The 11,934-nt window shown below is 46.0% G+C and overlaps 1 protein-coding gene across 2 annotated transcripts in view; it reads left to right on the top strand.

Moving 5' to 3' along the window:
- Window positions 1-849: 849 nt before the first annotated feature.
- LOC147628268 (haloacid dehalogenase-like hydrolase family protein) overlaps window positions 850-11,934 on the top strand; it is a 72,779-nt gene continuing 61,694 nt past the window's right edge. For both annotated transcript variants that reach the window (XM_086813339.1, XM_086813338.1), the window contains exon 1: window positions 850-1,373. In XM_086813339.1, coding sequence (XP_086669465.1) covers window positions 986-1,373 — 388 coding nt within the window. In that variant the 5' untranslated portion in view covers window positions 850-985. The remainder of the gene's footprint in view (window positions 1,374-11,934) is intronic.

Here is an 11,934-nt window from a genome sequence, read left to right as displayed (position 1 = left end):
TTTACCGATATATCTCCTATATCTTCTCCTCCTCCCAATCCTCCTACCATGACTCCTCAGGACCCTCATCCACTTCCTCTCCTCCGCCCTCCTCCCTCCCTTCTCCTTTGGGTCCTTCTACCGCTTCTCCTCACGACCCTTATCTCCTCCGCCTCCTCCCCACTTTCCTCTCCTCCCCTCTCTTCTCTACCATCTCTCCTTTGGCTATTCTCTGTACTACAAGAGAGATAGAGATATAAAGACCTTTTCTCTGTTTGTGTGTGTGTGTGTGTGTGAGAGAGAGAGAGAGAGAGAGAGAGAGAGAGAGAGAGAGCCCTTGCTGATATACGCTCGATGAAGTAGGCTGCCCTACTTCTCCTGCTAGAATTTATAACTTAAGTTCTTCATGATGGCCTTCTTTTTGCACAGGTGTGGCTTGGCTTTAATGACCAAGGTACATCACCAAAACTCTAGCTAGGCGTAGGTCACCAAAACCCCAATTTCCCTTGCAAGATGTCCTCCCACTATAAACGTACATATGAGAGAGAGAGAGAGAGAGAGAGAGAGAGAGAGAGAATATATGGTAGATTTCATTTTAAAAAACCACAATTCTTTTTTTTTTATCGAGGAGGAACACACCACTTTTTTTGAGGGGTGGGCCACATCAATCCTGGTAGAAAGGTTGACGCCTTATCCACCCGCTAACTATTTCTCCCACGCCCAAAAAAAACTCCATAATTCTTACACATTAAAAGGACCATGTCCTCAAATTGTGTTTCTGGGATGAAAATGGTGGTGAGGGAACGTGGATTAACCAAGGTTGGACGAGGTTGGGCCACGTAGGAAATCCTTCCTTGGCAGTATCTAGAGAGTGCACGCATTATTGCTCATCACAGCCTAGCCTTTTATCCAGAGCTGCAGCGAAGGTGGCCATAGTCAGCGATCAGTCTACCGCCATAGCCAGAAGGTTGGAGCTTGAGAAGGCCCTCTCTCTTTCCAAGCTTTGATGGCTTCTTTCCCCCCCGTTTCTCCTTGCCTCTCTCGTTCATTTGCCCGCTTTTTACCTCTTCATCATTACCGCAAGCCCTTCTCTGCACGATTTTCTTCTGTTCTGCATAACCCACCGTTGCCATCTCTGTCTCCTCCTCCTTTCTCACCCTCGCAATGCACATTGCCATCAAGGCTGATGGCCTGCGCTTCCTCTTCTTCTTCCACTAGCGTGAACATCTCTGATGAGAAGAAGGCGACCTCTGATCGAGTCTCTGCTGTGCTTTTCGACATGGACGGTGTCCTCTGCAACAGCGAGGAGAGGTCGCGCTTGGCGGGAGTGGACCTGTTTGCAGAGATGGGAGTGCAGGTTTCTGTTGCAGACTTTTTCCCCTTCATGGGAACTGGTAATGCTTAAATATATCTTTAGAGGATTAACACCTCAGTTAGCAAATTCAAGGCTTTAGATGCCAACATGTGAAATATTTGGAAGGATGAAGCTCAATCAATTCTAACATTTGATATGCCACCACTGAAGAGATAGAGGATGATCAACAGATGAGCGCTTGTGCGCACACTTGATTAGCTCTAAGAGGCCTTATTAACAGGCTGGTAATCAAGCTTACTAGTTCCACTCAGGCCCTTATTTAAAGCAAGGTCAAATATACTGATTGATTGTGATGGTGTAGGGGCCGTTGGGAGGCCTTTTCCTGGAGGAGAGGGTCCTCTCCTTGCGGAAAAAGGCACCCGGCCACCTTTCCTGGCCGTCATGGTTGCAGTAGTGCTCACCTCAATGCTTAACACAGACATCTGAGCACTCTGCAAAATTCTAAGTACAACAGCAACATTGGACCAGCTGAGTTGCTGATCGACATTAAGAAAACAATCAATTTGTTATCTACCTTGTTCACAATGTGCTTAGCTTCCATGTCACAACAGCGTAGATGTGGCCAACAGTTTGTTCTCCAATCTCTAGGCAATTCTGCTCCCTACTAGTGACCTTGGGTTTAGATTTGAACCTGATTGGTCCCAATGATTGGGATGTTGAATACACCTTAAAAGACTTGTTTTCAAAGGTAGTAGCTACTTCATATCTCTACAAACAGAACAATCAACCAAGTTAAAGTGTGTACAAGTCCTTGGCTTAGTTGTTAAGACCCCAAACTACATCTATCACGAGTTCAGAACTTGTGGACATCACTTCCCTCCTGAAAAGAGGAGTTATTTGCTGCATGCAAGTGATGCCCGGTTCTTGCCATTTGTGGATGGCAGGTCAGCCCACCTCCATGGCCACTGGTTGGCAAGAGATTGTTGACTACTTTGGCCATTAATAGCACTTCTTGGCAGAGGTTTCTGGTTTTAAGCATAGTTTTTTCATATGGCAACCATACGACATACGCATATGAGTTTGGAAGTATGAAATAAGTATGGTGGAAACCTTGGAGAAATTCCATACGTGGGATTTCATACTTGATTCTTAAATTAAAGGGTAGACATGCCATTTTTAAAGAAGTGAACCATGAGAGACTTAAAATATGTGAAAGCCATGATAGATGGTCTATCATGGTTTTCACAAATTGACCATGTTTCATCCGTCATGACTTTCACACATTGACAATTAATCTCTATGTCTAGAAAAGATGCAAAACATTTTCTTTTTTGGCTCGAGAATGAAAAGTTTTTCCGCACGTGACCATACACATACGGGTATGGAAGTATGGCCATACGAGTAAGAAAAAAACTATGGTTTTAAGAGCTCCCTTGTGCCATGTACAAATGACACACATCCAATATCCAAATCAAAGAGGGCAAGCTTTGTAGCCCACATTCATAGACAACTATTAGTGTTAGAGGTAGCCGTACAACGGTTGTATAGAGAGGATGTAGAAGGAGAATGCTAAAGCTGGCGTCACATGTTAATTTCAGGGACAATTATTTTATATGAAAAAGCAACTCATGGGCTGAAAATAGTAAGTTCTTGTTTTTTTTTGGAAAAAACGTGCAGGGTGGGGGGGCGGTGGGGTGAGACCTTCTAACTCTTTTAAAAAACGCATCCCCATTATTTTTAGTGGAAAGCACATGTGGTGTTTTTTTAACTTATAAAAACATGGTCTAGGTCTGTTTAACTCATCTTACCCTTACTCCGGACGTGATGAAACTTTGGAGATAGTCTATTGCGTGGATTCACAACACGGTTTCCATCTCGTGGGTTGAGCATCAGTAGGTTGGTGGTTTTTGCATATTTTCTCGTCTTTTCTCGCGAAAAAAGCGTGTTTTGCTCTCTTGAGAATTGGTACACAGTTTTCTTGCAGCACCACTTTCTCTATTCTCTTTCCTACTTCTATGGAGCTTGCACTTCGCTTTACTGATGACCTATTGGACCTTTAAGAGCACCCTCAACCGGATGGGGAACCTATTGAGGTTGAGCATGAGGGGGTTGAAGGAGCTGAAAAATCTTACTTTGAGGAGCAAATGGCCACACTCCAGGCTGATATTTAGCAATTGCGGGAATAGGTGATACTCCTCTAGAGGGCAGTGATTGGATCAACCCCTATGTTACGTACCTAACACTAACCCTTGGGGTTTGAGACTAATCCAAAAGGGTTAGGGGAGCTCTGGGATTAGGGAAAGCAAGCAGATTCAGGTGGCTTGGTTTCAGATTTAGTAAACCCAAGGTTATTGGCTATTTATGACTCGACTGTTATTTATAGCAGCAATAAGCACTATATAAATGACTCTTGGGTTATTATTGATTCATTGTGCCTTGGACTTGGACCAAGAGGCTTACTCTTTGTCACGTACATTCCGCACTTGGATGCCACGTATACATATCTGTACGGAAGGTGCAGGACCTGGGATGGTAAACTGGTCTCATGTGAGCCTAGTCCGGGACGAGTCAGCTAGGGATCCATCTCAGTCGTCCGAGGTCAGGTGTGCATTGTCCTGCACAGGAGTTCAAGGTTAGGTGTGCACTATCCTGCACATGAAACAATGCCAATCCGCGCTGTGAGTCTCCCTCTGGAATGATGTCAGTGATTCTGTGTATCTGGTATGGTACCGGATGCCAGATCATTGTGTAGATAGTTAGGGTTTGCTTTTAGGAATAGGGGCCAGTCCATAGGGCTACCCCAAGTCTTAGTGTGGGCATGGGGATAGTGTGAAACCACCCCCATGAGGGCTAGGAAGGCCCTGGCTGAACCCACCAGCCATGGAAGGGCTGTAGGACAGCCCTAGGGGCATGCCAGGGGAAGCCAACAACACATCTAGTGTTATGAGGGCTGTAGGGCAAAGTTGGGGCAGCCCATACAGGCTGCCCAGTCCCCAAAACAGCATATATTCAGTGTCCAGTCTCTTGGGATTCAGGCGCATGATGCCCAGCCTGCAAGGGAAAAAGGTGCAGACTTTTATGTGTTTTTTTCAGCATTTAATGCTGATTTAATAGTCGTGGAGAAGGATTGAAGCTGGCCGCCCGATTATCTACTGGTGGCTGACTGCTGTTGGAAGGGAGTATAAATAGCCAAGGCCCATAATCATTGTGTTATCTCACAATTCACCAAGTGCTCAAGCAAACAAGGGCCAGACAAGCCAAGGAGTTGCTAAAGCAAAGGGGTGAAGGACTGTAGGTCAAGGGCAGAGATTTCTCAGCCAAGAAAGGTCAAGATTTCTATATTTTCTTTTCAGATTTACATCATTCTAATAAAGCAAATACACCATTCGTGGTGGGGGCCCTACAGAGGGTATTTGGGACCCAATACTGTGTCCTCTTCCCCCTCTCTCTCTCTCTATTTTTTGCACATCTTCATTCAGTTATGTGTGTTAATTCCGTCGTGAAAAAGGTGTTGATTTCTGAGCATTGAAGTTACTGATCTCCCGCGAAGCTTCCGCATGTTACAGTGGTATCAGAGCCTACTTCAAGTGCAAAGATTCAGCAAAGAAACCAGAATTTTTTCTCGCTCGTGTGGTTGGTTTTCAGACGCCAGTGGACTACCCCTTTCAGAGTGACTCCTATCCCTCGAAGGACGATTGATTTTCAGCCTTCGGAAGCCTCCGGACGTCTCCCCCCACACACATAGTGGACGGTCAGATTGCGGAAAGGAAGTGCATTTTCCTGCTATGGTGAGCTTCGACGACGAGAGAGACCAAGAACCATGGGGCCAGAGTGCACCAGGTAGCCCAGCTAGGGCACCAGGCTTGAGTGTTGCAGAGATATTCCAGCAGATGATGCGAGCAATCTCACAGACCAGACGACCAAGTTGGAAGAACAAAAGGCACAGATTGAGGCTCTGGAAGAACGTACCCGTTCCCTAGCGTCGCGTTTTCCATCTCCTCCTCCCTCTCCTTCCGTATCCCAGATTCTAGATCCTCGACACAGGGACCCTCTCGCACGGTCACGACCGCAGCCGAGCTCTTTGCTTGAGTTGCAGATGTGTGCATTGGAGATCCGACAACAGGAAGACGAAGCCATGCGACGCGTGGAACACGAGCGTTACCTAGCGAATCATTTTCCTGAGAAAATGAACTTTAGTAAGTAGAATGGTAAACTCGACCCCACAACTCTTTATTCATGATTGCATCAGTTTGAAGCTTACTTTGCCGTAGTTAGAAAGACAGATACTGACAGAGTGATCTTAGCTAGTTGGTACTTGGAAGGTGAGGCCATTCCTTGGTGGACTCAGTGGGCTCATGCCCACACCAGATTAGGTATGGCAGCTTATGTGTGGGACGTGTTTGTCCGCGACCTTAAGCAGCGGTTTCTACCGCCCCACTACCTTGAGCGACTCGAAGACGAGTTCAGGGGAGCGCGTCAGAACGCGCAACCAGTTTTGCCAATAGAATTTGGACTTTATGCTTGCAATTAGGCTTATCTGATTCGGACAAGAAAGGGCAGTTTTTGTATGGCCTGGACACGCAAATCCAATGGGAGGTGCGTATGTTTAGGCCAGTCACCTTTGAAGATACACTCTCGCTTGCGCAGAGTGCTGAAATGAAGCATAATGGTGGCAAGCCCAAGACTTCCCAGCCGGCTTCTCCCAAGGCTACCGCCTCGGGGGGCAAAGGCCAGAACCAGACGGGGTCTTCCCCAGGATAGAGCCCGGGAGCCTCTGGCTCCAAGAACTCGAACAATGCGTCTAAGCTTACTCTAGACGAGAAAGCGGAGGCAGGCAAGACAGGTGGCAAGTTGAGTGCTGAGGAGCTTTCTCAGTACAAGAAGGAGGGTAGATGTTTCTTTTGTCATTCAAAAGGACATACTTCTTAGGAGTGTCCTAAGAAGCCTCCAAAGCCCGTCGCCGTTGCCTCCACAGCTTCCGTGGTGAGCTCACAGCTCCCACACAGACCCCAGTGGCTGCCCCTAGTTTTTCAAATCCCGGTGCTTCAGTTGGAGCAATTATTAGCCGAGAGCTCGAAGATAAGTAGAAGGGCGCCCATGACCAGGAGTATGAGCACAACGAATTGCTCAAGTCCTTTGGCTACATAAGTGGCCAGAGAGTCATTGTCTTGTCTAACAGCGGCAACATGGAGGATGTGGTCACGGAACAGGCCGCTAGGCGTGCCCGTTTCGACCTAACTTCGGTGGACAAACAGGTTGAGGGGCATTGGATGCCACAGGACCATGCCACTTTCTGATATGCGATGGTTGGCTTTTCTACAAAGGCCGACTGTGTGTCATGAAGTCGTTCAGGGCAGCTCTTCTCCATGATGCCCATGATGCCATTACTGGTGCTCATAGGGGCATGAATTCGACTCTGGAGAAATTGGAATTGCAATATTATTGGCCAAAGATGAGGCGAGATGTGTTTACATATGTGCAACGTTGTGATATTTGTCCAAAGGTAAAAGCTCCTCGTGGAAAGAAGATCGGGTTGTTACAGCCCTTGCCAATTCCTGAGGGTTCTTTCCAAGATATTTCAATGGACTTTGTCACGAATCTGCCTTCCAGTCCGAGTAAGCGTAATACGCAGTGCTTAACTATTGTTGATAGATTTAACAAATTTGTTATGCTTATACCTTGCAGGGCCAATGTGACCGCCGACGATGTTGCCCAGTTGTTCATTCGGCATTGGTACCCGATTGGCAGGATTCCTAGGACCATAGTGTCAGACCAAGATGCCAAGTTTACCAGTCATTTTTGGAGGGCATTGTTTGATAACTTTGGGACTAAATTGAATTTTTCCAGTGCATTCCACCCACAGACTGACGGCTAGGCAAGCGATGCCCAAAGTTGTCTTTCAAGAGCTTCAGACCTTTTCCCATCCAGAAGAAGATTAATGAGGTGTCTATGCAGTTTAAGCTACCTCTGAGTTGGACTATGCACGATGTATTTCACGTCAGTTGGTTGAAGCCACATGCAAGTCCAATCCCTTCAGAAGTTAAAGACGAGGCGGAACCAGATATTGTTGATGAAGCAGAAGTTATGGTTCCAGAACAGATCCTTCTGCACCGTTTCAAGCATGGCTCAGGCCGAAGACAAAGACAGTTCCTAACGAAGCTCAGTCCGGGACGAGTCAGCCAGGGATCCATCTCAGTCGTTCGAGGTCAGGTGTGCATTGTCTTGCACAGGAGTCCAAGGTCAGGTGTGCACTGTCCTAGGAGCACATGAAACAGTGCCAATCCGCGCTGTGAGTCTCCCTTTGGAATGATGTCAGTGATTTTGTGTATCTGGTAGGGTACCGGATGCCAGATGATTGTGTAGTTAGTTAGGGTTTGCTTTTAGGAATAGGGGCCAGCCCATAGGGCTACCCCAAGTCTTAGTGTGGGCATGGGGATAGTGTGAAACCACCCCCATGAGGGCCAGGAAGGCCCTGGTTGAACCCACCAGCGATGGAAGGGCTGTAGGACAGCCCTAGGGGCATGCCAGGGGCAGCCAACAACACATCTAGTGTTATGAGGGCTGTAGGGCAAAGTTGGGGCAGCCCATACAGGCTGCCCAGTCCCGAAAACAGCATATATTCAGTGTCCAGCCTCTTGGGAATTCAGGCGCATGATGCCCAGACTGCAAGGGAAAAAGGCGCAGACTTTTATGTGTTTTTTTCAGCATTTAATGCTGATTTAATAGTCGTGGACAAGGACTGAAGCTGGCCGCCCTCTAGAAACTGTAGTCTCTCCCTCTCGAGAGAGTTTAAATCTTTCATTGAGTCTTCACTCTTATCCTTTACAAAGATAATATACGGACGACATTCGAGTGCTTCAAACGTGAAATATAGAAATCCTCATAGTCCACAACCTTGGTCATGAATCCTCAAGTTACCAATGATAGTTGTTACTACCATGCGTCACCATGAAACACTTGTTCTGCATGCAAGGCCAGTCCCATCTCCTCGGGTTTGATACCCAATTGTTCCGCAAGCTCTATGAAAATGAAATTATCCGCGGCTTTCATGTCAAACAACACTAGAGCATTTTGCCCCAAGAGAGGCATAACTCTCTAGCCTCGGGTTCTGAAGTGTTCCCCAATACATCGGAAATCCCACCGACCACTGGCTTAGACTTTTCCTTGGACTTTACTTGCTTTTGAGGTCCCTTAGGACGATTCGGACATTGGGCTGGCATGTGCCCCTCTTTGCCACATCTAAAGCATTTCCCTTCCTTGCGGTAGATCTCTATTTGCTCATTGGTCAAGTTGTGCTTTCCTTTGTACGAGTTTGGAACACCCCTCAGCTTCATAGGTTGAAACCTATTCTTGGAGTTCTCATTGCTTCTCTCAAGTACCGAAGACTTTTGATCTCCAATACTTGTCTTTTTCTTTGGTTCATCTACCATGTAGATCCTGGCAGCATTTGAAGCTGAATGCATCAAATCTTGGATGGTATCATTCAGGCATACATTCACAAAATCTCGAATGTTGTCATGCAAACCAGCCCGATATTTTTTCCTCAGACTTCTCAAAAATCTCTTTAAAAGGAGTAATGTTGAGATATTCATCCCAAAATTTCTTGTTGTAATGATCAACTGCCTCACTTGTTTCCATCCGCAATCTTTCCCGTGCAAGGTGCACATCATCTTCAAACTTCTTAGGTCAAAATTGATCATAAAATTGCTTTTTGAAGTCTTTCCATTTCTAAGGAGGTTTCCCTCAACCATGAGTGCACCCCACCATGCATTGCCTGTCTTCGTAAGATGTAAACTAGCCATGCGAATCTTGGATGACTCCGAATAGTTTTTGGAACCAAAAGCAATGAGGGCTTTGTCAGTGTAACCATAAGCTTCGTCATATGGTGTAAACCGCACGGTCCTTCCTCCTCTGAATTCCTTAGCTTTGCGCTTACCTTTATTTCTTTTCTTTCCATGTCGTGGAGAGGGTGACCTAGAAGGGGAAGAAGAAGAAGAAGATGAAAGGCTTGATGAAGAAGATCGGCTCCTGGACCTTTTCCGACCATGTTGACTTTTCCCATGATGAGAGTGGGCTGATTTGGAAGGGCTCCTCTTCCTTCCATGAGAAGGTGGAGGATTGGGTTGATCTCTTTGATGAAGACTCTTGATTTTCAGCCGCATCCCCCTTTGTTGGTTGCTCATCCCCTTTCTTCATTTGTTCGATCTTCTTAGATAGTTGCTTAAAAATTCTCATCAAGTAGAGATCTTGGAGAATAGTGTCCAAATTGGGCATAGTTTCTTTGACCATGTGGGTTCTTGGGTCTTCTTGGGTTTGCTTTCCACTTTTGGTGGCTTGATCCTCTTCCTGGTGGTGAGTGCTTCCCATTGCTTGAAGAAAATGCAAAAAGCACCACGTGTAAAGATTGTTATCTCTCGTAGAAAATCTGAAAATAAACAAAAACAGAGAGTGGAGAGAGAAGACGCCACACTAGGGGTCTAAATAGCCTTGGGCTGAACCAACGCCCCCCCCCCCTTCGGAGTTATATTAGATAAAACTCCTTGGAGGAGTCTTGAGTACAAGTTCTTAGAGGTAGAGAGCTCTCTTGTCTTTTTTACGTGTCTCAACAGTGAGAATAGTTCTTGGCCAAAAGCACGCGAGAAAAGCGCTTTAAAACTCACTTATAGTCCAAAAAGCATCTTTTTAATAATAAAAGCTCTTCTCTTTATAGTTTTTAAAAAGCTTTTAATCTTTTGATTTCCAAAAGCCAAGCCTGTAAGGTGACCTTGCGTTGCTTTCCTGCCACGTCACCATCGCCACATCATCGGTGCCATGCCATTTTTTTTGTTTCAATTTTTAAAAAACCTTTTTCTTTTGGGGGCGTGCATTGTGTTTTGCATATCAGCAAATGGTATTTTGATGCTTTGGTGACAACCTATATCAGACACCAAGGCTGCAATCACAGCCACCATTAGAAAGTGGGCACCAATAGAAGCCAACAACCTTGGGTTGATTAAATTTGATTCCTAGCCACGTGAATCGGCCTGCTTTCCCTAATCCCAGGGCTCCCCTAACCTTGTTGGATTAGTCCCTAACCCCAAGGGCTAGTGCTAGGTATGTAACACTCTTTTGTAGGTAAGGTTGCTGTAGCACCTTATTTTACATTGGACGCTTTTGTGGGTGAGAAGAAGGAAAGGACACATGAGGTTGTAGACTCCTGTTGCTTGCAGGGTATTTTGGGAAGATTGATCTTCGTTCTGGATACGTATATCCAAGGAAGTTGTCTTTAAGACAGGTTTTCGCATAGGATATGGCCATTACGAGTTTCTCGTATTACCTTTTGGGCTCCCGAATGCTCGTGCTACTTTTCAATAGATGACGAATGATCTCTTATTATTTTGGGAAGTTTGTTGTGGTATTCTAGTCATACCCTTGAGGAGCATGTTGAGCATCTCAGGGTAGTCTTAGGGATTCTAAGACAAGAAGGACTGAATGCTAAACTCTCTAAGTGTGAATTCTTCTATAAGGAGGTCACATACCTAGGTCATCGGATTTCTCAGATGGTGTGAGCATTGATCTTGAGTGGATCGAGAAGGTGTTGGATTGGCCAGATCCTCGGATAGTGAGGCAACTAGGGATTCACCGTCTTTCTTAAAAAGTCAGTGAAGGATTATTCGAATATGATTGTTTCTTTCACGAACCTTCTCAAAGAACGAAGACGGAAGTCCAATAGTCCTATTACCTGGAATGAGAGGCCTGTCGAGGCCTTCATACTCTCAAGCTCAAGGTCAAGGAAGCACCCGTTTTAGCCTTAGCGGATCCTGGTCAACCATTTGTAGTTGAGACTAATGCGAGTGATTACGTGATAGGGGCTGCCTTGTTCCAGGGGGGCCGACCTGTGGCATTTGAAAGCAAGGAGCTTGATGATAGCTAGGTTAGATGGCATACTCAAGAGAGAGAATTGTATGCGGTTATACATGCATTGAAAACTTGGAGACATTATTTGTATGGATCCAAATTTGTTGTCTTGATGGACCATGAGTCGATCAAGTACATTTGTGATAGACTTGAGTTGAGAGAGAGGAAGACACGATGGGCAAAGCTCATGCAAGACTTTGATATGGAGAGTCAGTACAAGAAGGGCAGTTTGAACGGGGTTGTAGATGCTTTGAGTCAAATTGGGGAGGTGAATCTTTTGATTTTCACTAAGATTAGTGTTGACTTGAACAATTTCTTGAGAGAGCTATGTCGATGGGCATTTCAGTGGGTATCGTCCACTCCAAGATCCGGTCCCCAAAAAGGGACACTGTACATCGCTGTGTGGGGTGTACCAGAGTGTTAGACAACCAACACGTCGTGAGAGGCTCCTAGAAGTGGGCCTGGAAACACACTCTCTCCAGGCCTTTAGGGACGCGAATCCTCTCGCAAGGTGTGCGTGGGCAGTTGGTATCATGGAGAAGATTGAGCTTATGAAGATCACTCCGAGGTGGTCATAAGATGAGACGATCTCCACCTAGGTTTCTCTGTAGAGAATGGACCAGACAACCTGCACACGGTAGGAGGTGTTGAAGACCATGCATGACCTTAGTTTCCCTGAGGTTCTGCAATGCATCTAGATGTCCCTGTAACCCCTCTGTAGAATCGGAAATAAGGACTATGTC

This window comes from Cibotium barometz, chromosome 19 (genome assembly GCF_041138505.1).
Source record: "Cibotium barometz isolate CiBa-2024 chromosome 19, ASM4113850v1, whole genome shotgun sequence".
Taxonomy (NCBI): Eukaryota; Viridiplantae; Streptophyta; class Polypodiopsida; order Cyatheales; family Cibotiaceae; genus Cibotium; species Cibotium barometz.
The sequence above is the reverse complement of the archived record's forward strand: the minus strand, read 5'-3'. Positions and strand labels throughout refer to the sequence as shown.